General features: G+C 59.5%; 2 protein-coding genes and 1 long non-coding RNA gene across 4 annotated transcripts; 1 reads left to right on the forward strand and 2 right to left on the reverse strand.

Moving 5' to 3' along the window:
• Window positions 1–21,032, forward strand: ZNF710 (zinc finger protein 710). Its single transcript, XM_027666717.1, is given in 6 exon segments — window positions 1–131; window positions 133–234; window positions 17,197–18,622; window positions 19,153–19,344; window positions 19,797–19,971; window positions 20,222–21,032. Coding segments are annotated over 6 exon segments (2,148 nt in total). The 5' UTR covers window positions 1–51; the 3' UTR covers window positions 20,395–21,032.
• On the reverse strand, window positions 11,031–25,802 carry LOC113958464. Its single transcript, XR_003531522.1, has 3 exons — window positions 25,379–25,802; window positions 12,172–12,176; window positions 11,031–11,041 (listed from the first exon to the last, which is right to left on the reverse strand). It is a non-coding gene; the product is annotated as an uncharacterized LOC113958464 (long non-coding RNA).
• Window positions 21,764–25,937, reverse strand: IDH2 (isocitrate dehydrogenase (NADP(+)) 2, mitochondrial). 2 transcript variants are annotated; one of them, XM_027666728.1, is made up of 11 exons: window positions 25,876–25,937; window positions 24,812–24,903; window positions 24,257–24,422; window positions 23,712–23,872; window positions 23,483–23,626; window positions 23,237–23,373; window positions 22,979–23,130; window positions 22,784–22,896; window positions 22,599–22,696; window positions 22,388–22,480; window positions 21,764–22,092 (listed from the first exon to the last, which is right to left on the reverse strand). In XM_027666728.1, the coding sequence occupies exons 2-11, from the start codon at window positions 24,860–24,862 to the stop codon at window positions 22,005–22,007; spliced, it is 1,203 nt and encodes a 400-aa protein (XP_027522529.1). In that variant the 5' UTR covers window positions 24,863–24,903; window positions 25,876–25,937; the 3' UTR covers window positions 21,764–22,004. The 2 variants fall into 2 exon arrangements, with proteins under 2 accessions (XP_027522529.1, XP_027522528.1); XM_027666727.1 differs by lacking the exon at window positions 25,876–25,937 and having other exon boundaries at window positions 24,812–24,985.

A 25,937-nucleotide genomic window follows, 5' to 3' on the forward strand; every position in this document is an offset into this window, starting at 1 on the left:
GGACACCGGGATGTGGCCGCCTTCCTCCCCCGCGCGACGGAGACGAGAGCGATGGCGGCGGGAGGTACCGGGAGGAGCGGGGAGGACGAGGGGGTTCCTCGCTCCGCGCGTGGGGCCGCCCCTCCACATGAAAGCCCCCCCCGAGAACTTTCCCCGTGGCTGCTCGCAAACTTTCTCCTCCGGGAAAGTTGCGGGGAGGGCGCGGAGGGGGGGCCTGACCTGTTGCGGGAGGGGGTGAGCAGCGCGGTGGGGACCTCGCGGCGGAATCGCGCGTGGGAGAGATGCTCGGGGGGTCGGGGTCGGGCAGCACCCTGGGGTTTGGGGGGTCAGGGCGGCAGCCGGGTGGTCCCCGCGGGCCGCGCCCGAAGTTTGGGGACAGTTTCACGGACTAGCCAGCGGTGGGGGGCCCGAGAAGGGCCTCCCGTGTTCACAGAGGCAAAGTGCCCCGCAGGGGTGAAGTGCAGTCCCATACCAGGCAGGTCCCGCTTCACCTCCCTCCCTGGAGCGCCCCAGGATTTCCCAGTGTGGGACCCCCCGATGCTCCGTGGGAGCTGCGTGGGGGCTGGGGGGCTTTGTGTGCTGTGCCCTGGCGAGGGACCGCAGGGAGCTGCCTGCAAGCCCTCTGGTCATCAACCGAGTGCGGCAGATAAATTAGTTATAATTAATTAATCCATCAAGCATTAGGAGTTTCCTTGTGACCCGCCATGTAGGCAGAGGAGGGGGGTGATGGGAGGGGATGGGAGCAGTCCAAGCCTGACCCGCATCGGGACAGGGAGCCTGACCCCCCTCCCCCAGCTACAGAGCCTCCCTGGGTCCAGGGCCTGAAGCCTCCCCCCAGGTCCAAAGCCAGCAGCTCTGTCAGCCTCAAACATCCCACAATGTGCTCCTGCACCCCAGACCGGGCTCGCTCACCCCACACTGTGCTCCCGCACCCCACACCATGATCCTGCACCCCACACCACAGCTCCACTCCCCACACCATGTTCCCAGCCTCGCCTCGGCTGCTCCTGTATCCCAGGTTTGAACCGGCCCTGCCAAGCCGTGGATCCGAGCGGCTCCTGCATGGTGCAGCTGGATCGTGTGGGCGATCAGGGCCAGCCACAGGACTGAACAAACACAGCTTGGTTTGGAGGGACAGTCCAAGCACAGTTCTCCCCGGGGACCCCCAAGAGTTACAGGGGGGAACTGGCCTCAGCATTCCCTCCGGAGCCCCAGGGGATGCCCAACCTCTGGCTGGCCATGGAGAACAGCAGCTGGGGCAGCACTGGCTGGGCTGTTACCATCCCCTGCTCCCACCCCAGGTGACAGTGTCCTCACTGCAGCAGCAGCTGTGGAGCCAGTCACATCCCCCTCAGCTGGGCCCAGCTCCTCTTCTGCGAGCAGCCTTCCTTCCATCAGTGCCCTCTTTATGGGTCACACTGTATTTCTCCAAGATGAGAAACGGGAGCTGAAGCTCTGCTACACCCCAGGACACATTCCCACCCAAACTTGGGGGGTGACTCGGAGGGTTGGACGTGGGGCTCTGCAGCAGCAGGAGTGGAACATCTCCTGTGGTGCTGGGTCACGGCTCATCATGCTGACATTTTGGGTTTGGTTTAATCCCTGAGAAAGGGTTTATTTCAGATGGTTTTATTGGGCTGTTTTAATTTTTCAACCAGTTTGGAAATCATGGTGTGGAGAGGGATGAGCACAGGCCCTGTCCTGCTCTGCTCCACATCTGAGAATGATGAGGAATCGGCGAAGTAGTGGGTTTGTCTGCCAGGAACATGCCAGCGTCACATCCTATGGGAGAGGGGCTGCCTGCACTCCTTTATTTTAGTTATTCCTTGTGGAGAAGTCAGGTCCAGCTCAGCCTCTCCCAGAGCCCTGTCTCTGGGCACATCCCTGGGGTCTGCCAGGCCAGGGCCAGTGAGGGGATGACAGGGAGCCAAGTGCTGCCCTGACAGGTTGGGGGCTTCCTGCCAAATTTTTTGCCACTGCTGCCTCTTCCCTCCGCCATCCACTCCCAGCTTTAGTTTCCCAAGCCCCATCACATCCCTGACCTGCAGAGCTCACCTGCCCAGGCACAGGTGGCAGCATCTGGAATGGCCCAAACACCTGCTCAGGGCACACGTGCCATGGAGGTGGCACAGTGGGGCAGGAAGAACGCTGCGGGATGGCTGGGATGGGGTGTGCTGGGAGGACTGGAAGAACGCTGTGGGATGGCTGGGATGGGGTGTGCTGGGAGGACTGGAAGAACGCTGTGGGATGGCTGGGATGGGGTGTGCTGGGAGGACTGGAAGAACGCTGCGGGATGGCTGGGATGGGATGTGCTGGGAGGACTGGAAGAACGCTGCGGGATGGCTGGGATGGGATGTGCTGGGAGGACTGGAAGAACACTGCAGGATGGCTGGGATGGGGTGTGCTGGGAGGACTGGAAGAACGCTGTGGGATGGCTGGGATGGGATGTGCCAGCAGTGCCGCAGTCCCATCCTTTTTGCTGCCTATGACCAGAGCCCTCTGGATGAGTCATGGTCCCTGCTAAGCTCTTCTTGCAGGGCTTGACCTTGGGGACAGGGACTGTGATCGGTGACAAATGTTTTCCCTTTGTCCCTCTGTCCCACATTTTCCTTCTCATCCCTGTGAACACCTTCCTTCTCTCACTCCCTTGTCCTGGCAAGCAGCTGTGGGTGCAGTGGGGTGGGGTGGGAGAGGCTCCGGCACAGCCCCTGCCTAGCATAGCTTTCCCTAAATCCCAGCTTCTATCCAAAGCAAGTGAAATGTGAGATGTCAGCCTGGAAGGAGGTGCTCCTGCTGGGGTGAGCCATGGAGGAGGGTCTGTATTTCTTTTTTTGGGGGGTCTGTATTTTGACACCAGGGAGGCTGCCACTCCACTCACCCAGCTTCGACAGAGGAACAGGGCTCTCCTCACTGAGAGAACAAGCAGTCATGAACTTTCTTTCCAAAACTTTAAATTAAGGGAGAGAAACATAATTTTTACTTTTCCTGACCTTCCGTCATAGCTGTCCCTCTGTCATTTGAATGACAGTCAAGTGTTTCTACCACAAATTAACAGGAACAACATGTCAGCACCTGCATGAAACTAGTGGTGAAGCAGGTGGCTCCACAGGGTCCCTGTGCTGTCACCTCCTGGTTCTCGGAGTGTGTGGTCAATGTTCCCTGCAAAATGTCGCAGTTTTTAGTAAAGAAGTGCCCAAGTGTTCTGTTGTACAGGGCAAAGATAAACTTGAAGAAAGTTCGCAAGAATCTTCTCCAGATTGGATCCGAGGATAGCCCAGGGATGACGGGGGTGCTGGGGAGCACCATGGCTGTGCAGAGCAGGGAGCTGTGGCAGGACAAGGTACCTCTTGCAGCCCCTGAGCTTTAAGACCAGGTTGGCCATCCAACCTGGCCTTGAACACTTCCAGAAATGAGGCAACCACAGTTTCTCTGGGTAACCTGTGCCAAGGCCTCCCCACCCACATGGAGAAGAATTCCTTCCCACTATCCCATCTATCCCTGCCCTCTGGCAGTGGGAAGACATTCCCCCTTGTCCTGTCCCTCCAGGCCCTTGTCCAAAGTCTCTCTCCAGCTCTCCTGGAGCCCCTTTAGGCACTGGAAGGGGCTCTCAGGTCTCCCTGGAGCCTTCTCTTCTCCAGACACCAACACAGCCTTGGTCTTGGCAGAGGGCAAACCCAGCCAGGCCATTCTGGGCGATGTCTCGCCACGTCCATTCGGGAAGAGCAGGCTGGGAGGAGGAAGCAGCACACGGACGTGCTCATTGTTTTATTTCCACATCTCATCCAGGGGGACCTGTGTTCCTGCCTATGCACTGTGCACCCCGACACACTGTGCTGGGCAGCGTGGGAGCTGCGGCCGGGAACGGGAATTTCCTGGGGGTTGCAGGTGGGAGCCGCGAACGGCGCCGGGATGGGATGGTGAGGGGGCTGCTTCTGCTTTTTCCGGAGTCTTTGCTGTACAGATGGTCCCATGGCAGGGCTGTGGTTCCTCTCTGGCCAGCAGAGCCCTGCCAGGCTGGAGCCCGTGTCCTGCCTGTGCTGGTGGGTGGCCCGGTGAGGGAGAGGAGGGGGAGGAAGGACAGGCAGAGCCGCCGGAGGAAGAGCATTCACCGCTGCCTCTAAATTTATCTTTCCTGTTTCTCGGCAGCAGCATTGTCTCATACCCATTCTCTGTGGGGTCAGGCCATTCTCCCCTCTCTGCCTCTCTTCTGACATCCCGTCCCTCGCCATGTTATCCCAGTTTAACCAGCTCTGTCCCTCCCCTGCTTTTGCTTTCATGTGTTTAACTCTGACATACTCCCTGGCTGGTGTTCCCTTCCCTCACCTCCAGTCTGTTCTCACACCCACCATCCTGGGGCCCTCCCCACAACCCTGCACAGCAGCCCCTGGCTGTGGGGGGTTAAACTGGGAGTTGGGGGTGTCTCGGTGCCTGTGGGCTCAGGGAATCCAGGAATCCTGGGAATCCAGGAGCAAGCTGGAGAATGGGTTGTGAGGTTTCCCTTGATGAACCCTTTGTCCAACCCATGTTGGGCTACTCTCAGGGGAGAACTTCTCTCTCCCCTTGGAACCATGGAATCGTTTTGGTTGGAAAGGACCTTTGAAATCACAGAATTCCCAGGGTAGCCCAGCCCTGCTCGTCCCAACCTTCCTGGGAGATACTGCACATGGCTGGGCAGATCAGGGACATCCTGGACCAGCCAGACAGATCAGGGGTGCCCAGGACTGACCTGGCTGGTGGCTGCTGTTGGGAAGAGTTGTTGCAGTAAGGATGAATTTTCCCAGGAGCTGCTCCCCTTCCCAGCCAATCCACAAGGATTGTGAGGCTTTCTCTCCTCACAGAGGATTTTCCACTCTCAAGTCCTGACCCCTCTGCCATCTGGGCACTGTAAACTCCCAACTCAAACCCCTTCCTACTCCTTGCCAATCCAGTCTTTGTTCATTTATTGAGCTGGCTGTGCCATTCCTGCCCTCCTGGCTCTGCCCTTGGCTTCTCTCCAGAGCCATCAGTTTGTCATCGCCATGACCATTCTGTGCTCACTGTGCACAAAATCACCAGCCCCACAAGTGTTCAAAAGCTGTGTGGATGTGGCACTTTGGGGATGTGGGTTAGTGGTGGCCTTGGCAGTGCTGGGGAACAGTTGGACTCAATGGTCTTAGAGGACTTTTCCAACCTTAATGATTCCATGATTCCAGCCCTGCCTCATGTGTCCCCATAGCTTGGGGGACACCAGCTCATTGGGGGCTAATACTGCCATTTGGAGGAGCTCTGACCCAGGCCAGGGGTGCCCTCTGGAGAAAAAACACTTTCTCAGAGGTAGAACTGTAGGCAGAGCTGGACAAGTCTCCTCCATCAGAGCGCTGAGTCTCCTCTGTGCTGAATCCCTCCTCATCCATTCCCATCCACGCCTCGGCTGCTCCACATGCGCCGGCAGAGCCTGACTGGGCCATCACCTGGGGAGAGCGAGCCCTGATTTATGGGGGCTCCAGTGGTCTGCTTTGGTTTTGTGATTATCAACGAGAGACACATAGAAAGAAATTATTTCAACAGCTGAATATTGTGTGTGTTTGTAGGACTTTCTGGCTGAGATAAGAAAGGGCACAAAGTACAGGGATTGTGCAGACTGGGATGAAAACAGGGACGGAGGGTGGCACAGACCTCAGGGCTAGCCAGGGCAAGGCAGAGACAGCCCAGCCTCCCTGAGACCTTGGGAAATATTAATTAGGATGAGTAAATAGTGCAGATATCCCCACCCTCCCGCTCACAGCCAGGAGTTGCCCACTGCATCTCCCCGTATTGTCTGATGAGCCCTAGCTGGGCAGGTGATCCATCCCCCAGTGCCCCTGGCAGCCCCTGGCCCAGATTCACCCGAAACTGGCTCCATTTTCAGGAGAGGGGCAGCAATGAGCTGCAGGGCCCTGGGCATCGCTCCCTGGGCACAGCTCCTGCCGTGCTGGGCTGTGTCCTTGCCAACAGTCCAGCTGGTGTGACACACTCCGGACAGTGGTGCCAGACTCTGTCCTTTGAAGTCCATTTCAAAAGATAAATATGTGTGTTTCTGTGTAAAATCCCTCTGCCCAGAGTTGGGAGTGTGGCGGGAGCTCCCAGGGCGTGGTAACACACACGGACACGTGTGCTGGGAGCGGAGTCGTGTCCTGCCCTGGCCCTGTGACCCGGCAGCACTGTGCAGCCAGCGCAGCAGCCCCAGCAGACACCTCTGCCTTCCCCCTGGGAAAAGCAGCAGGGTACTCTGCTGGATCTCAGCCATGGATCTCAAAGACATTGGCCATACAGGCAGGCTGGGGCTGTGGGGACTGGGGGAGAACAGCTGGCTTTGGGACATACAGGAATACTGTGTCTTCCACATCTGGCTCAGCACAGTCACTCCCTTGGGTCAGTCCTGAGCTGGGAATTCATAAACTGCCCCCAGTGAGAACCTTTGCTTGGTGCCTCCTGCTCTATTCTGTCCGACCCAGCCTCCCAAACACTCATCCCTGACCTGCTCAGCTGCGCAGAAAAGGATCCGAAATGTTTCCCACCTGGGGGATTTGAAAGCAGAAGTGGTGTTGGCAGCTGTGCAGCTGGTTAGTTCCTGAAATAGTGTGACATGTCCAAGAGCCTTGTTATCAGAAGATTGGGAGTGGGACATTCTGGGAGATCTGGTCCAGTGCCTGGTGCGGGTGAAAGGGGTCCAGTGCTCCCCAGTTCCTGCCTGTACCTCTGCCTGCCCACAGTGGAAAGCTCCGATTACCACTCCTCCTTCAGCTCTGGGCTGGGCACTGTCTGTGTTTGGGACTGGGCTGTGTGGGCTGAGTTCCGCAGCAGGGTCCCTGTGCTGGAGGTGATTCCCAAGCCATGGAGCTGGAGGTCAGTGTCTCCCATGCTGTTTCAGCTGTGCTTTGCCATGCACAGGCTCACCGGGACCTCTCCCTTTGCCAAGGCAAGCCGCAGTCACTGGCGTTGTGCTCAGGGACGTTCTGGGAGGCAAAACAGCCTCAAAATCTGGAGTTGGGAGAGCAGACTCAGCATGAAGTGTCCCCTCGCCTGTCCCCAGCACAGCCCCTGCCCGGCTGCTGGAGCCAACTCTGCTGGGAGCGGCTGCAGGACTGGAAGATTTACACATGGAAGATTATCCAGTTGAGTATTAATTATCACACTGAAATTAAAACCCCTTGATTATGATTAACTTATTAGCCGGCCTGGCAGTGGAGACAGCAGATGTAGTGCTGGTGGCAGAGCTCAGCAATGCCTGGCCACAGGTGGGCACAGCATCCCTGAGGCGAGCAGGCAGCCCCCAGCCCTGCGAGGCTCTGGGACTCCCTTGCCCCTGCTCAGGACAAGCTGTAGGAGAGCAGTGGGGAGCTGAGCGTGCCCATGCTGGGCTGTGCTGAGATTCCTGCCCCTGTTGGCCTCGGGGCCGGCGGTCATGGTGTGAGGGGTAATGTCTGCATGGGTCATAGTGTGAGGGGTAATGTCTGCACAGGTCATAGTGTGAGGGGTAATGTCTGCACTGGTCATAGTGTGAGGGGTAATGTCTGCACAGGTCATAGTGTGATGGGTAATGTCTGCACGGCTCATAGTGTGAGAGGTAATGTCTGCACAGGTCATAGTGTGAGGGGTAATGTCTGCAGGGGTCATAGTGTGAGGGGTAATGTCTGCACAGGTCATAGTGTGAGGGGTAATGTCTGCACAGGTCATAGTGTGAGGGGTAATGTCTGCAGGGGTCATGGTGTGAGGGGTAATGTCTGCAGGGGTGCGGGGGCACGGAGGTGTGTCCTGGTGCTTGGCACATGGGAAGATTGAATCTATCTGCAGACTCACGTGCAGTCCGAGGTGTTCACCTTCTTCCTGGCCTTTAACTCTAGTTGGACATCCCTGGTGCCATGACTGGATCTGGGCCAGTGGTTAATTAAATAACTGTGTCCCTGTTACTCCATCCTCGCAGCCCAGTGCAAGACAGAGCCCAGGGAGACAGGGACAGTCAGGCCTAGGAGCCACTGTCCTGCAGCATGGACAGGCTCCACACATGGCAGTATCAAAACTGGACTAAAATTGTTCCCAAGGATAAGAGCAGCAATGCTCTTGAAAGTGAGACTTAAGTGAGACCCTTCCCTCTGTGGGGATCTTCCCTCAGTCCTCACATACGAGCAGCTGTTTCACATCCCACCAGGCAGCCCCTGTTCCCTTCAAGGTGACACACATCTCCCATTTGTACTCTTCCGTGTTGGTTTTCCCCTTTGCAGCCAGCTGCCTCACACACACCAGGGTGCCTGAGCTCCTGTGTGTTGTCTCCTGGGACCTCTGGCCATGTTTATGGCTCTGCCCTGAGGTCCCGGCAGTTTGTGATTAACCCCGGCTCCAAGGGGTGCTGAGTGTGAGCAGTGCCGAGCAGGAGCGATCCCACATGAGCTCAGGACATCACTCCCTGCCCCTGTGGCTCCCACCCACAGCTGGGGTGGTGCTGGGGCTTGCAGACCCCAGTAAAAGCCCTGTTGGCCCTCTCTGGGCAGGGGTGGGCACTGGGGGCTTTGGGATTTGCACTGGGGGATTTGGGATTTCTCCCCGCGCTCCCTGCAGGGCTCAGCCCAGGACCAGGCCCCCAGTTTTGCATCTGCCACAGCCATCCCTCATCTCTCCCTGCAAGGTTTGGGTGTTGACATGAACCCACACTTTTTCCTGCAGATTTGTTTCCTCTGGGTGTTTACTCCCTGGTTTTCCAGAGGGATGAGGAGGTGGTGAAGACAGTCCTGCCCAGCACCGCTCAGTCCCGTTTCCTTTCTGTCCCCATCTGCATGTGTGAGTGCTGGGAGCAGGTTTGTCAGCGCCTCAGCGCCTTTCAGGGACTTCGCAAAGAGCAGATTTATTTTCTGCTATGCTGAGAATTAACTCCCTTTTCTTCCTCTTCCCTCTGCCCCCGCTGGAAAGAGAGAGAATGCAGGGAAGAAGAAAGGATTTCCATCGCGGTGGTGATTGGCACAGCCCTGAATGAGAGGTCATTCCAGCCGGCTCTTTCTTTTCAGGGCCCTTTTTTCCTGCTCCCTGTATTCAGGCTGGCAGCATTCTTTCTTTTCAAAGCTCCTCTGTCTGTCTCTCTCTTCCCCCTCCTTTATTTTTCATCCCTTTTCTTTACTTTTGCTGTCTTTTCATTCTGTTTTTCTCCACCCCCTTGGGGCTCCATTTTTTCTTTCCCTTTTCCTCTATTCAGTTCCTTTTTTCTTCTTGCATCTCTTTTGAATAGCTTGGCTATTTTCGGAGAGGAAAGGAACTGTGCCGGGGAGAAGCCGTTGCAGCAAGGAGGAACTTGAAAGTCTTTTCTTTCCCTGTTTATTTCACTTAAAAGCAAAAATTGTTTTCCAAGGCAGAGCGAGGGTTCTATGTGAAGCCTTTGAAGCCAGGCTGGGACAGCAGCAGGGCTGGGAGTCCTCCCTGCTCCTCGCTGTGCCACACACACTGCTGGTCCCCAACTGCTGACAAAGCCCCCAAAGCACCAGGGGGGTCAGAGGTCGGTGCTGCCTTGGCTGGGCTGTGGGTGCTCCTGCTGCCAAGAGGGGGTCCAAACAAGAGCAGCCCCTCTCCCTCAGCTCACCCCACACCAGTTACCTGATTTAAAGGCTCTTCCTGCTGCTGGGGCTCCTGGGTGGCAGCATTTTTAGGGATGATGTGACCTTAAGCTCTAAAGGCAGATCCTGGAGCTTCCACTGCAGCACGTACCTGCACAGCACATGGATGGGGATGGAGAGGCCGTGTTTGTTCCAGAGGGGAACAAGGGGCTCACACAAGGAGCCCATGGGGAAACGTGGGATGTGCCAGGACAGAACGGTGCTGGGTGCCCGGGGTGGACATTGCCCATGGACACTCCCTGCACTCGGGTCTGAGGGACACAGGGGGCTGAGGTTTGCTCCTTTCCACAGAGGAATGGCAGGAAGGGTCTCATCCATGTCCTTAAAGCCACAGTGATTCCATGGGTCTAAGGAAACCCCTCACTCAGCAGCATGAGGCTGGTCCCCACATCACTGCTCCAGGTGCTACCAGCAGCTCGGCTTGCTGTCACAGTTGTCCTGGCAGCCCAGCACTGCATTCTGGGAAAGGCTGTGAGGGCAAAAGGGCTGGAAAATCAGGGCTGAAGCAGGATGGGTTTGGTCTGATGGAGAGGAGATGTTGTTGTGCCATGTGGCACAGCAACAGGAGCTCTTCAGGAAGGCAGTGGTGGGGGCGAGGAGAATCCTCCTCCCAGAATGTTCCCAGCCTGGGTGCCGCTCCAGGCATGAACCCTCAGTGGCTTTGGTGTGGTTTTGGTGCAGCTTTGGTGCAGTTTTGATGCACTTTTGGCTGCTCATGGAGTGCAGGTTTTCCACTCCCTGGCTCCAGCGTTTGCTCTGGCTCGGCCCATCCTGAGCCGCAGTTCCCCAAGGAGACCTCCCTGGAGCAGGGACAGCACTGGTGGCCATGGACTTGCTCTTCTGGGCTCCTGGCTGTGCCACAACACAGGGGTCCCCTGGAAGTGACCCTGAGCCAGAGCCAGCCTCCTTGCTTCTTCCCACCAGCCCCAGAGCCTGGAGCAGCCTGTCCTCCATCCATCTTTCCATCCCCCCCATGACCAAACAGATGCAGGCAGGACTCTGGGTTTCAGGAAACAACTTTTCCCCGTGAATTTTAGTCTCCTCTGGTTGTTTTGAAAGGACATAGACATTGAGGCTGATCTATGGCACAGGAGCCACCAGCTTCTGTGCTGGCTGTGTTAGGATCAGAGAGTCATGGAATCCCAGGTTTGGAGGGACCTCAAGGATCACCTGGCCCAACTTTTTTTGGGAAAAGCCTGGTCTGAACAAGAGGGGGCTGGAGGCTGGGTCTCAGCAGCCGTGTCCTGCAGTGGAGGAGGTGCAGGGCATGCCTGGGGTGCTCCTCTGTCTTAAAACCGCGGCTCTGGGGGGTGCAGTGACCCCGCTAAGCAGGGACCCCTTGCCTGCCCTCCAGGGCAGGATGTGGTGGAAGGGTGCAGGCAGCTGGCAGGGTCTGGGTGCCTGATCCTGAATTCTGCTCCCTGCTGTCGGACAGGAGCTGGAGGAGGGGTGGCATGGCATAGTCACTCTGTTGTCCTCAGCCAAGGGGCACTTCGTGGTGCAGGCGGGGGTCCCGTGCTGGGCAGGAGTGGGGCCAGGGCCCAGTGGTTAATTAAATAGATCATTTATTTAAAGTGAGATTCAAATAATTGTAAACCTGAGATAGAGAAGGCATCAGAGGAGATGAAAAGGGAGAGAGAGAGAAAGGGAAGCAAAGGACAGAGGTTCGAAATGGAGAGGGAGATTAGGAGAGAGATGAAAGAGAGAGGAGAAAGATAAGAGGGAGAGAGGGGACAGATCTCAGCTCGAGATGGGTGTTGCCAGGGAAACGAGAAGAATGAGGGAGCAATGGAGGGATGGAGGAGCAGAGGATGCTGGGGGTGGGGAACAAGGGATTGAGGAGCAGAGGGATGGAGGTTCGCAGGAGGGAGGGGTGGAGGGATGAAAGAGCAGAGGAACAGAGGAATGGAGGAGTGAGGGATGGAGAATTGGAGGCTGGAGGGCTGGAGGAGCGAAAGCTGGAGGAAAAGAGGGATGGAGGCTGGATGGATGGAGGAGCAGAGAGATGGAGTCTCAGTCTGAGAAGGAGAAAAAAATGGATTCCTAGCAGAATGGGAAGCAGGAAAGGGACGTCCCAGCTCAGCATGGGAGTCTTTGTGCTGGGAAGAGCATTTGGGATGGCAGCTCTGTCCCTCTACAGTGAGCAACCACAGCACCTGCTGCTGCCCCCAGCCTGACCCTCTCACCCCAGCTCCCGTGGGTGGATCCCACATCCCTGGCTGGTGATGGGGGAACCAGGCAGCTTCATGCTCCACACACCTTTGTTCTGCAGCACCAGTAACCTCTGGTTATTTGAAAGCCATTCCCTTTTCCCTCTCAGTCAGAGTTTGCCAATAACCAGGTGGCTTTGAAGGGGTAAATATTTGCTTCTGACTGATGGACGCGAGTGGTCTGGGTGGGAATCCTCCAGTTCCATGGAATATGTTCAGAGGAAGCCCCCGTGGAGTGGCTGTGGAGGGTTTGACATGCTCTGACAACATGGGGCCACTCCTCCCCAAGCTTTCATCTGTCCCATGGACCCCAGGTCCTCACTTTGCCTCACTTAGTTTTCCACCTGCTCTTACTAGAAACATTATCAACATCCCACTGCAAATCCCAGGTTATGTCCCTTGTTTTGTGAAGCCAAAGCCTCTAAAGATGATGCTTCCTCCACCCAGAACCCCTTCAGTGACACACGTGATGTCGCGTCCACTGCTCCCTGATCCTCTGGCAGTCAGTAGAGGTTTCTTTTTTTCTAGAGAAGCTTTCCTTAAAACAAAAGTGTTCCTTTTAAAATGTAGTTTGACTGTATCTGTCTGGACACACCAACTGAATTTAAACATGTGTTTGCTTTCAGTGGCAGCAGTGCCTGGCCCTGCACAGCTCCTGCCCGTTTCACTGAGCTTTGACTCGTTTTTACAGCAGTTCCTCTGTGCTGGGGGTCAGTTCTGGGGCGAGAAGTGCTGGTGTCACATCTGCCATGGCAGCCAGAGCTGCTCTGCACATGCCACCAGCACAGAGCCAGGGCTGGGCGGTGAAGCCAAGGTGAACCCCAAATCCTCAGGCTGGTGCAGGACAGACACGCTGGGTTGGGTTTAGGAATAATTTTAGTTGTTGTGATTTTCAGGAAAACAACATTATTCTGTTTGGAATTGTGGGGGTTTGAGCAGCTTTATGTGAAATCCACAGGCAAGATGAAAGCCTGCTTTCCCCTTTATTAAATTTAAATGAAAGCTGCTTTTGAGAAAGGAAGGAAAATAAAATCAAAGGTTTTCTCACAAATATCAGATCAGCTATTTTCTGGTAAAAAGTGTTGAAAAGTTTTAGCGCCCCCTCCCCCAAGGAGACCCCCCCATGCCCAGGGTCCCTCCTCACCCTGAGCCCCACTTTGGCTGGGGCTCAACCCCAGTGCCCCAGGAGCTTCACCTGGGGCTTGCACTGCTGCATCTGCCCCCTGGGAACCTCCCAGGACCCCCAGGCACCAGCAGCAGGGGGTCTGCAGAGGGGTCCTGCAGAGGGTCTTGTAATGGGAGTTCTGCAAAGGGTCCTGAAATGGGAGTCCCACACAGGGCACCTGAAATAGGAATCCTGCAAAGGATGTCCTGCACTGGGGTCCCCACAATGGGTCCTGCAAAGGATCCCACATGGGGGACCTGTGATGGGGTTCCCACAAAGGATTCCTGCGAAGGGGCTGCTGTAGTGAGGATTCCTGCAAAGGGGTCCTGCAATACCTGTCCCACAATGGGGGTCCTGCGAAGGGGACAGCCAGGAACAAGCCCCAAACGTCCTCCTCACATGACCCCGGGTTTGTCAGGCAGCCCATGAGCCCTTGCAGGGAGCCAGGTGGGATAAGCTGCTGCTGGTACCAGCTGGGCTCTGGCACCTGCTGCAGTGCCTGTGCTTACCCTGATGGAGCTGAGATAAGAGGAAGCAGTGGCAGCAGGGAGGGCTTCTGCATCACTGGTGGGGGTTACTGCTTCTTGGGACAGCTGTGAGAGGTAAATTCCCCAAATCCTTTGTATTTTGGGTACCTGGGACTCCCTTCCCTGCCGGAATGGCTGAGTGAGGAGGTGAGTGCTGCTGGCCTCTGGGCTGGTGGGGGAGGCAGGGAATGGAGCCAGGTAGAAAACAGGGATCTTTAGTCACTAATGCCTCAGTGGAGGTTGTCAGGGGCAGCCAGGGCCATGGTTCCTCCCAGAGCTGCTCCCAGGGAACAGCTCCATGGGAGTGGGTGGTCCTTTAGCTCAGGGTACCCTGTTGGGGACCTGATGGGTCTCAGGTGTTGCAGGTAAACCTGTGGGTGCACAGGTGAGGCTTCCATGGACCGGATGTAATGGTTTTAGGCTGCTCAGTTTAGGATTTATCAGGGTCTCATCTCTGGAGCAGTAGTGCTGGCAGAGGGGCTGGATGGGACAGTGGCACAGGTGATGGGGCAGGTGGGTGAAACTGAGGGAAGTAAAACAGCAAAGGGAAGGGAAAAGTGTCCAGGGACAGACAACTCTTAGTCTGGTGGCTGGAGAATCTGGAATCCAGCAAGGAATGTGCTGGGGTAAGGAGCCTGTTGGGCAGACTCTGCTGCCAGAGGGACCTGGGTGAATATTTGGGGGGTTGATGATGCAGCAAGGGAGGAAAATAAACTAACGCAAGGAAGTGAAAGCCATGAAAAAACCCTAACTGACTGGGAGGTGAGTGAGGAGCTGGTAGAGGCTCTGAGGGGGGCAGCCAGAGTCAGGGAGGGCAGGGACTACAGATGTGCCAGGGCAGAACACGGCTCTTCCCAGATGTGTTGGGAAAGATGGGAGGAGAGAGGAGATTGCACTGAGACTAAACCTCACAGTGGGAGGAGACATGGTGAAAGAAACCCAAATTTCACAACCCCAAATGATCAGGGACAGCAGCCACTGCTGCTGGTCCAGGGAGCATCTGTCCTGTGGTGTCAGAGAGCGGAGAGCGGCGGCCAGGACAGGAGGACGAGGGGACTGAGAGCTCAGCACTCACCACTGGTGGAGGGGACTCTGGCAAGTGTATCTGTGTGACCCCCATGTGGGAAAGGGATGGATGGGCAAGGGTCTGCGTTGGGAAATGACCTGGAGGGACCTGAGCCTGGACCAAAGGGCTGGACTTGAAAACTAAAAGTTATTAAGCCTGGAGGAGGGTTTGGTTCCCAGTGGTGGCACTGGGCAGGGACCCCAAGTTCAGTGGGTGAAAGCCTGCAGGTCCAGCCCCAGGAAGGGTCTGGAGGTCTGGGCTGGGGAGGAAGAGGAGCTGGAGAAGTTGCTCACGTCACTGCTGGGGTCAGCACTGGGACAGGAGTCTGTGCAGTGTCCAGGAGCTCTGCATGCTCCAGCCCCAGGCATCGTCCTGCTTCACTGAACCGACTGTTCTAGGGGGACCGGCCATGGCAGGACAGGACTGTGCTCTGTCACAGCAGTGGACACAGCACTTCTCTTTTAGCAGCTTGAGCAAGGCTGGAAGTAGCTCCCTTGAAGCACAGAGGTGCCAGCAGTGCTCTGCACTATGGAGCCTTGAGGGTTTCCTGGGGGAGCTGAAGTATGTGACCCCACCTCACTTGCCAGTGTATTGGGAAACGGTGTTTCCAGCCGGCTCGGCAAGTCCCGAGGCATGAACAGGGAAGTGAGAGCGGGAAGTGAAACAGCTGCCTCTGCCCTGTTCCCGCTTCCCCGTGTGGTGTTTGTGCAGCTGCAGCTCTGGAGCGCTGTGGCCTCGAACAGCAGAGCTTCTATCCCGTGTCCCAGGGCTCCTGTGTCCAATGCAGACAAGTGCATGAGGTTTGTGCAGCACAAGGCTCTGGTTTTCCCGCTGAGAAGCAAAGCTCATCCCCTGTGGAAAGAATCCGCATTTACTTTCCCCTAAAAGCCCCTGGCTTGGGGTGGTAAGACCCCCTGGTACTGGTCTGTGGGACATGTGAGTGTGTCAGTCTTGCAGCTCCCTCATCTCGTGGTGCTCATTTTGGGGGACAAAGACCTGGCACTGTGCTGGGAGCCCAGTGTCCCTCTACCGTGCCGGGGGCATGGGGAGAGCAGCTGGGACCCCTCTCCCATCTCCCTTCTCCCCTGCCTGCAATGGGCAGTGCAGGTCCCCCATGGAGCCCCACGGGAAAGGGGGTCCCGTCTGGCGGGGTGGGGCCCCGGGGCTGTACTGTGCATGCCGGCTCTCCCTGGCTGCTCCCTCTTCTTCCTCCCACCCCTCCTCTTCTTCCTGCCACCGCCCTCCCCCCCTCCTTGCTTTGTTTCGCTGCCTCCGCCCTCATCCTCCCCCCCCTCCTCTTCCTCTCCATCTCCTCCCTGCAGCCCGAAGCCGCCCCTCCCCTCCATTCCTGCCCCCCGCCCCTGATCCCTGCCCGCTGTCTCTCCAGGGTGCCCGGGCAGACAGAGGTGCTTGGCTGAGACCTTCCTCCCACCTCCCCCCAGTATCCCCCTGGCAGCTCAGGCCTGGGCAGGGTCCTCTCATGGGGTGTGTCTGACCCTGGGCCGAGAGTCACTGGTGCTATGCCCAGTGCCGGTGCCATGGTGGCCCAGAAGACAAGAGGGGACTGAGGAGGGACCCCATACCCTGGGTGTCCATGGGCAGCAGACCCCCGCCGTTGGCGTCGCTCCCTTTCTCTGTCTCTTCCTGTTCTCTCCCTGGTTTTTCTCCTTCCTCATCATCATCCCATCCCCTTCCCCATCCCATCCCCTTCCCCATCCCATCCTGTGCGCTGTGGCTGCTGTTCAGGTGGGCATCTCCCAGGGCCATGAAGGGACTGACAGGAGCAGACAGCTGCTTGCAGTGGAGAGGCTGATGTCCCTGGCCACACTCCGTGTCCCTGCAGCTGACCTGGCTGTGGGGATGATATCTGGGCACAGCAGGGTTTCCCCACTCCAGAGCTGTTCATCCCAGGATTCCCTCACGCCGGGCAGGTCCTCCTGGGACTGCGACAGGATCTGGCTCAGAGTTTTATCCCTGTTTTACCTCCCCCACAGAATTTCTCTTTGTTGTAGCTGCAGAAATAATTGTATTTAGGAGAATGCTCTTCAGTGGGAGGAAGCAGCAGCTCTCCAGGCACAACCCTGCCTGTCCTTGCTGACTGCTGAGGGGGGTCGGGGGACCCTGTGGGCCCTGTGCTGCCCACCATGCTGTGGTGGTGCTGGCACCCCTGGGGTGAGTGTGCCAGGCACCAGTGCTGAGCCCAGCGAGCCTCTTGCCTGCTGCTGGGCGGGCTGACCATGTCCTGGTGGTCCCAGTGGGTCTGGGCTCCATCCCTCATGCTTACTGTGCTGCTGCTGCTCCTGCTCACTTCTGCCAGAGCACAGAGCCCCACTCAGCTGTGATTGGTCCCCAGATTGTGTGGGCACCTGTCCCTGGGAGTCACTGCAAGGAGCTTGAGGGCGTGCAAGGAGCCAGACCCCAGCCTCGGTGACTGATAGCCTGGCCAGAGAGGACATGTGGTGCTGGGCACCCGCACTGGCATCACCCACTTTGGTCTGGGGTTCACTGGGGATGGTGCTAAGGAAAGCGGTGATGGCTGGAATGAACCCCTCACAGCACAGTGTCTGTGTGTGGGGTGCTGGGGCTCACGGCCGTGTCTCTCCCTCCCCAGCCATGACGGCGTAGGCCAGTGGCGAGAGATGAATCGGTTCAGCGAGTGCGGGACGCAGACAGATGCAGTGGTGGTGCTGTCCCTGGCACAGGCTGCAGTCCTGGGCCTGGTGTCCGATAATGAACTGCTTGGGGCCACCATCACCCCCACCGGCTTCTTCCCGGGGCTGGCCGGGGAGCTGCCGGACAACACCGCAGCAGAGCCTGGGGAGCCCGAGGGCGAGGAGCAGGTGCCCGGGGATGGGCAGGATGAGGACACCCTGGAAGCAGAGTTCTCCCTGGAGAAGCACGCCCGGAGGAGGAAGCGGCCACCCGTGAGGCTGGTGCCCAAGGTCAAGAGTGAGAAGGCAGAGGTGGAGGCAGAAACGTCGTACGACACGTCTGTCCCTGGGGACGAGGAAGGCGAGAGGCAGCGAGGCCACCCACCCCAGCCCCCAGAGCCCAGCCAGGAGCCAGCAGTCCATAGCGGTGCCATGAAGATGATTGACCTGGGCACCTTCAGCAGGAAGCCCCGGCGCCTGCGGCACCTGCGGCGGCACCGGGAGCTGGAGGGCACCGAGCGGCGCCGCGGGGGCAGCGACCCAGACGGGGGCCCCGCGGGGGCCCTGCGGACCACAGGCACGTTCGAGGCGGGCGCCCCGTCCCCTGGTGAGGTGGAGGCCCCCGTGCCGGGGGACCCCGAGCAGGTGAAGAGCGAGCAGGGCTGTGGCTGGCAGGAGCCAGGGGAGCTGGAGGCAGAGGTGGCCGGTGGCACCAGCGAGCGCAGCAGGAAGGCGCAGCTGGACCGGCTGGACATCAACGTGCAGATCGACGACTCCTACCTGGTGGAGGCCGGGGACCGCCAGAAGCGCTGGCAGTGCCGCATGTGCGAGAAGTCCTACACCTCCAAGTACAACCTGGTGACCCACATCCTGGGCCACAATGGCATCAAGCCCCACTCCTGCCCACACTGCAACAAGCTGTTCAAGCAGCCCAGCCACCTGCAGACCCACCTGCTGACCCACCAGGGCACGCGGCCCCACAAGTGCGGGGTGTGCAGCAAAGCTTTCACCCAGACCAGCCACCTGAAGCGGCACATGCTGCTGCACACTGACATCAAGCCCTACAGCTGCCGCTTCTGTGGCCGTGGCTTTGCCTACCCCAGCGAGCTGAAGGCGCACGAGGTGAAGCACGAGAGTGGGCGCTGCCACGTGTGCGTGGAGTGCGGGCTGGACTTCTCCACGCTCACCCAGCTGAAGCGGCACCTGGCCACACACCAGGGCCCCACGCTCTACCAGTGCCTGGAGTGCAGCAAATCCTTCCACTACCGCAGCCAGCTGCAGAACCACATGCTGAAGCACCAGAACGTCCGGCCCTTTGTCTGCACAGAGTGTGGGATGGAGTTCAGCCAGATCCACCACCTCAAGCAGCACTCGCTCACGCACAAGGTAGGACCTGGGGATCCCCAGGGGTGCTGCCCTTGTCGTGCTCCAGATGCGGGTGCTGGGGGAGAGGGGTGTCCCAGTGTCCCGCAGCCCTGGCCAGGCCTGGGAGGAGATGGGTGGTGAGTGGGCAGTGGCACCTGTGGCTGGTGTTGCTGGGGTCCCTGGGACCCAGCCTCTGTCCTTCTGTGTATTCCCATCCTTGGGGAGGGAGTTTCAGATCTACTGCAGGGTGACCCGGGGGGACCCTGGCCAGGAGTTGCCACAGGCCCTCTGGGTGGGCTGTAAGTGGGGATTTGCCCTTTTCCAGGGATTCTTTCATGGGGCTGAGCCACAGACCAGAGCTGGGACAGAGCCTGTCCAGCCCCCACCCACAGCCCCCGCATGCTGCTGGGCTCAGGCTGGGCCATGCTCTCAGCACAAGGAGCCCATCCCTCACCCGTGGTGTCCCCGCTCCATTCCCGGCACTGCCCATGTGCCCCCGGCACCTGGGGGTCTTGTCAAGCCCCTGTCCACAGCTCTCCCACCCCTGGCAGGGTGTGAAGGAGTTCAAGTGCGAGGTGTGCGGGCGGGAGTTCACGCTCCAGGCCAACATGAAGCGGCACATGCTGATCCACACCAGTGTCCGCCCCTACCAGTGCCACATCTGCTTCAAGACCTTTGTGCAGAAGCAGACGCTCAAGACCCACATGATCGTGCACTCGCCTGTGAAGCCGTTCAAGTGCAAGGTACCGGCGGGACTGGGGGGCTGGCAGAGCCAGGGAGGGGGAGAATGGTCCTTTTGTGCAGTGCCCCTGGGAATCTGGCCAGGCTGAGCTGTTGGGCACTGGAAGCAGATTTGTGATGCCTCCCCTGCTTGCTTCGGCATGGAATATCTGCTCCAAGCTGTGGTGGGAGCAGTGCTGCTGATGGAAGGACAACCACTGCCTCTCTCTGATCAGTGTTGGATGCTCTGGAGCTCCCATCGCCAGAACTGCATCCCCAAGCCCCCCACACAGAGGGGGAGGAGGGCATGTGGCAGGAGCCACAAGGGACCCCAGGGGGGCAGCAGCCCCTTTACTCTTGGAGGGAGCCATGGGGAACCTTTGGGGCAAGGTCTGCTCTGCAGAGCCCTTGGCAGCTCTGGGGGTGCCCCCCCGTGCTGGGGAGCCCCGGCTGACCATGGGCATGCTGCTGGCAGGTCTGTGGGAAGTCCTTCAACCGCATGTACAACCTGCTGGGGCACATGCACCTGCACGCTGGCAGCAAGCCCTTCAAGTGTCCCTACTGCTCCAGCAAGTTCAACCTGAAGGGCAACCTCAGCCGGCACATGAAGGTCAAGCATGGGGTGATGGACATCAGCCTGGACAGCCAAGGTGGGTCCCCAGTGCGGACTGGGCACTGTGGCTGCCCCCAGCAGTGCCAGTGGCTCCGGGAGCTGGGCTGTGTCGTGGCAGCTGTGGCAAGTTCATGTCTCCTCACCCAAGGGCTGCCCCCACGAGTGGCCTGGATTGAGCAGGGCTAGGGCTCCCAGGGAGCTTTGGGCTCCAAACCCAGGGAGGGGGGAGCTGCTGGCCCAGCCCTCCCCACAGGTCTGTCACCGCGTGTCCCTGTGCTGACTCCTAGATGCCATGATGGAGCTGGCCGGGCCCGACCACGCTGAGCTGGATGGGCAGCAGGAGATGGACGACTTTGAGGAGGAGAACTCTTACAGCTACGGGGCAGTGGGCAACCCCCCGGACGAGCACGCGCTGGCCGAGCAGGCCATGAAGGAGATGGCGTACTACAACATGTTGTAGCCGGGGCTGGCAGGGCTGTGGGGGCTTGGCAGGGTGAGAGGGGCTGCGGCATCCAGCCAGACCCCCTAGAACTGGAGGTGGTGCTCCTGCTGGGGTTGGAGAACACAGGGATGTCCAGAAGCCTTTGCCGGACCTGCCGTGGCTCTGCTGCTGCCCCCCTGCCCGCGCCCCGCGCCCGGTGACTTGAAACTGCGGGCAGGGGAGGCACAACCCAGAAAATCACTGAATGGGTAAGGGTGGAAGGGGCCACAGTGGGGCAAGATGATGAGCATCACTAACTATTCTACCTCCTGGGTCCCCCCTCGGGTGCGCTGGAGCTCCCCCCGGGCTCCCCAGGGGGCAGAAGCCCCTGTCTGCGGGAGGAGGTGGGTGTGCCCTCCTGCTCGCCCTGGGGCTCCCTGTGCCAGGCTCTGGGGCACAGAACAGAGTATTTTCATAGAAGCTCAGGGCGCAGTCAGTGCCCACAGCTCGGGGTCCAAAGCTGCAGCCAGCGGCATATCCAGGGGAGGCAAACCCAGCCCAGCCCCAGCAAATGATGGTATTTTGAAAGTAATTTATTTTTTTCAGATGTGCCGCGTGGTTGGATTTATCTTTTCACCGAGTTCAGTTCCCTTCAACCAATGTGCTTTGTAAACCCGTGTAAGCTGTGTGGTCTGTGCCGGGAGCCGGGGGTCTGCAGGGGCCTGAGAACAAACTGGCACCCCCTCCTTGCCCCTCAGCTGCTCTAGGGTTCAGGAAAAGGTTCTCACTTGGCCAGAGGTGGGGGTTTGTCTCCTCCATGCCCAGGGATTAGGGAGGAAGCAGCTGGGGCAATGCTGGGTCCAGGACTGCTATCTGGGCTCCACACCCTCCCTGCTGCGTGGGATTGGGGTTGGCAGCACCCCCATCATTTCCCCCAAGTGTGCCCAGAGCTGGAGAGGGTCCTGGTAGACATCAGGACCTGGGGTCCAGCCAGAGCACAGGGTTTGGGACCCCTGTGCTGACCCCCCACCCACTTTGTGCCCTTGGCTGTGCTCCCTGGGGCTGGGCACCATGTGCCCCATCCCCAGAAGCCCTGGGCTGGCTCTGGAGGTGGCCTCACTCAGCCTCCCCACAAGGCAGTGTGCCTACCACCCTTGCCATTCCCCTCCTCCCCTGCAACATCATCCAGCCTGGGGGCAGGATGGAGATGGCCACAGCCTTGGCCAGCCCAGACCTCTCCTCAGCATGGCAGGGCTGTGCCCCTAGCCAGTGTGGACCCCCACACGCTACCTCAGGCCAGTGCCAAAATGCTGGGCACACGGCCTTCCAGGCTGGCAAGGCTGAGCTGAGGGGTCTGGTACTCCCTGTGCCCCCCATGCCCACACTGCAGAGCTGTGCTACTATGATGTGCCATGGCTGGGGAGGTGTTTAATGGCACCACAGAGTTATGGAATACATGAATCAGTTCAGGACAGACCCCCCCCCCCCCCCAGCCCTACAACTCCTGCTACAAAGGCTTTAAAAACACTCATAAGAAAACTGCTTATAAAAATGATTCATCTGTTCCTGAGGAGTGTCAGGGAGCTGGGGGTGGCACTGGGCCCCTCCCTGCTCTATCCATCCTGGGAACAGCAGGGGCCCCCTGCCCCCTACTTCTTGCCCAGGGCCTTGTCCAAGTTGTTCTTGATGGCGTCGAGGAAGTCTGTGGTGTTCACAAAGTGCTCATTCAGCTTCACACTGTGGGGACAGAGAGGGGTTGGGGAGGGGATCCCTGCCCACCTTCCCCTCACAGGCAGCACGGCCCTGAGTTGTGAGATGTGACCCTTGTCCAACCCCACCAGCTGTGAATAGACACCCCAAGTCCCCAGGGACTTTCCAGAGCCCAGCAGCTGGCTGTGGCCACTGTGCAGGGCCAGCCTGCCCTTGTGGCTGCCCTGCGGGGACAGCCCGCCCTTGTGGTCACCCATGCAGCCACGTTGCCCTGGTGCAGACGGCTGCCTCCCCCCTGCTCCACCCCCAGAGTCACCCATACTTGGCGAGGCCATGGATGCAGCCGGCGAGATCCTTCGTCATCGTTCCGCCCTCCACGGTGTCCACACAGACCTTCTCCAGCGTCTGTGCAAACCTGGGGGTGGCAGCGCCGCAGCTCCAGCACAGCCAGCACCAGACCCTGCCACAGCTGTGCCTGGGGCAGCTGCTGGCAGGGACCCTCACCCCAGGGACCCCCACCCCACCCTGCTCACTTGATGAGGTCGGGGTTACTGTCCAGCTTGCCCCGGTGCTCCAGGCCACGCGTCCAGGCGAAGATGCTGGCAATGGGGTTGGTGCTGGTGGGTCGTCCCTGTGTGGAGAGAGCGGTCAGTTGTCTGGTGTGGCCACCACACTGTGGGCCTGGCACAGGCAGGTCCTGCCGGCACAGCACACCCACCTTCTGGTGCTCCCGGTAGTGGCGGGTGACAGTGCCATGGGCAGCCTCAGCCTCGATGGTCTTCCCATCCGGACACACCAGGACAGAGGTCATCAACCCCAGGGAGCCAAACCCTACAGCAAGACAGGGGTCAGGGCGGCTCTGTGAGGGTGAGCACACATAGCCCACCCCACCTGTCCTCTCCTACTGCCCCACCTTGGGCCAGGATGTCTGACTGGACATCCCCGTCGTAGTTCTTGCAGGCCCAGACGAAGCCGCCAGAGGATTTCAGCATCTGGGCGACCATGTCGTCAATGAGCCGGTGCTCGTACCAGATCTTCAGCTTGTCAAACTCAGTCTTGTAGTGCCTGGGAGCCCAGGCTGGGGGTCAGCTGTGTCCACCCCAGGTGGGTCCTGCTGCCAGCCCCTCCTGGGCAACCCCCCACAGCAGCCCAAGCCCCCCCAGGTCCATACTTATCAAAGATCTCCTGGAAGATGTCCTTGAAGCGCCCGTCATAGGCCTTGAGGATGGTGTTCTTGGTGCTCAGGTAGAGTGGCCACTTCTTCTGGATGGCGTACTGGAAGCAGCTGTGCGCGAAGCCCGAGATGGACTGCATGGGAAGTGCACAGACCCCCTGGGACCCTGACCCCCCGCCCGGCAGCTTCCCCAGGGTGGCAGGGCACGCTGCCCCGCAGGGACCCCTCCAGCCCCACCGGTACCTCATCCGTGTTGTACATGCCCATGCCCACGCCGCCTCCGGGGAAGTTGAACACCTCCCACTCCTTGGCCCCACTGCCATCCTTCGGCGTGAAGACCATCTTGAACGTCCCAGACTTGCTCACCACAAAGTCAGTGGCTTTGTACTGTGGGGGGCCAGGCGGAGCGTCAGGCAGTGGCCACAGGAGCTGCTGGACATCCCCACGCCGCCAGCCCCTGCAGCAGGCTCACCTGGTCGCCGTGGGCATGGCGGCCGATGGTGATGGGCTTGGTCCAGCCGGGCACCAGGCGGGGGATGTTCTTGCAGATGATGGGCTCTCGGAACACCGTCCCCCCCAGGATGTTTCGAATGGTGCCATTTGGGCTCTTCCACATCTTCTTCAGCTTGAACTCTGTGGGACATGCAGAGGTGAGACCCTCAAGGACTCCCAGAAGAACCCAGCCCCTGCCAGCCCCCACTCCACCGTGCTGTGGGCTGACTAGGTGCTGGGCTGGCCAAGGGGTGGGACAGCCAGCGCAGAACTGTGACTGGCATGGGGCAGTTTGTCCCCCAGCCCCATGCCCGTGGGGTCCCCACAGCACCCACAAGCCCCCCAGGATGGGGAGGGAGGCACAGCGCTGAGCATGGTGCATCCCCCAGCCCACCGGAAACCTGAGCTGGCACGGGGAGGCACTGCTGACCCCGAGGGGCTGCACACAGACAGGGGGCTCAGCACTCCATGGAGCTGCCAGCACCCCACACTGCAGTGGGAGCTCGGCCCCTCACCCCTGCCCACCTTCCACCCTGGCTTCGTCGGGCGTAATGGTGGCACACTTGACAGCCACACTGTACTTCTGGGTGGCCAGTGCCGAGTCAATGGTGACTTGGTCGTCCGTCTTGTCCCGGTGTGGCAGTCCCAGGTCGAAGTACTTCAGCTGGACATCCACGTTGGGCAGGATGAGCTGGGGGGCCGGGAGAGCATCAGAGCAGGGCGACAATGTGGGGTGCCTGGGGAGCAGCACCCTTGCACAGCCAGTCCCAGCACCCACCCCAGCACAGCCTGGCTGCCTGCCAGGGACCATCCCCCCCGGCCAGGATGATCCCCTCTGCCTGGGATGGGCCTCCTTGCGTGGGATGGGCCTCCCCGCCCAGAACAGTCCCGCCTCCCTGGGACCCTCTCACTTCCAGGCCTTCCGGAGGCTGCGCTGATTTTACCACCTGCTTCCTGCGGACAGAGGGACGAGGTGGGAGGGACAGACACAGACCAGCACAGGTACCGCCTGTTCCCCATACAACCTCCTCAGCTTCACTTGTGGCACACCCACCCATTCCCAGGGCAGGACCCCGTCACCTTCTCCTTGATGAAGGCCCAGATGATCCTTGTCATCTCGTCCCCGTCCATCTCCACCACTGGGTTGGCCACCTTAATCCGCTTGTCAGCATCTGGGGAGCAGCTGGAGGGTGTTAGGGGTGCACCCCTGGCCCCACAGCTCCTCACCCTGGTGTGTGGCCAGGGCATCCTGTGGGGACCACACAGCCCCATCCAGCCAGGTGCGGGTGCCACCCCAGCTCAGGAACAGCTACAGGTGGGGGGCAAACCCTGCTGGGGTCTGGGCCAGTTCGTGGGTCCAACACTACTGTGGCGGGGGTCAGGGTGCAAAATGCCCCACGGCAGTGAGACAGGGACAGGTGCACATCCCTCTTGGGGTGGGACCCATGCGCAAGCTGGGCTGCAACGCCCCAGTAAGACTGAGACCAGAACCAGGACCAGGTGCAACCCCCCTGGAGCCAGGCCCAGGCACAAAACAGGGTACAAATCCCTGCCTGGCTCCTGGACCAGGACTAAATACCTCTGGGTGCCAAACTTGGCTGCGGGTCGGGCTGTAAAACCTCACGTGGGACCCAGACCAGAGGTGACCCCCCCCCACCTGGGCGGGACCTGAGCGCTGACGGGCTACAAAACTCTACGTGGAGCTGGAAGCGGCAGTTGGAGCGGGAGTAGGAGCGGGAGTGAACCTTCCAGGGGGGCAAATCGGGCGGCAAAACCCCGTGTGGGCCTGGGAGCAGGAACGGAACCCCAAGGCTCCGACCGGGTACAAGCGGAGGTGCAAAACGCGGCATGGAACATGGACCAAATCCCCCTGGGACCAAACTCCCCCGTGACCAAACTCATCTGTAAAATCCCTCGTGGAACCGGGACCAAACCCCCTGGGACCAGACCCAGCTACAAAACCCGGCGTGGGTCCGCAGAGCCCCCCGGGACTGTCAGCAAGCGTGGATCCGGATCCAACTCCAGACATCGCCCCGCAAAAGAATCCGACTCGCCTCCCCGTGGGTCTGGAGCACACCCCCCTCGTGGCGTGCGCAGCCCCAAGGACACGAGGCTCTCCCCCCACCCCCGGGCCCCCCACTCACAGTGCCGGCGCTGCCCCGCGCAGGCGGCGGGGAGCGGGCAGCGGGACAGGCGGCTCAGCGCG

The sequence above is a fragment of the Corapipo altera genome, unplaced genomic scaffold (assembly GCF_003945725.1).
Source record: "Corapipo altera isolate COAL_440 unplaced genomic scaffold, ASM394572v1 349, whole genome shotgun sequence".
NCBI lineage: Eukaryota > Metazoa > Chordata > Aves > Passeriformes > Pipridae > Corapipo > Corapipo altera.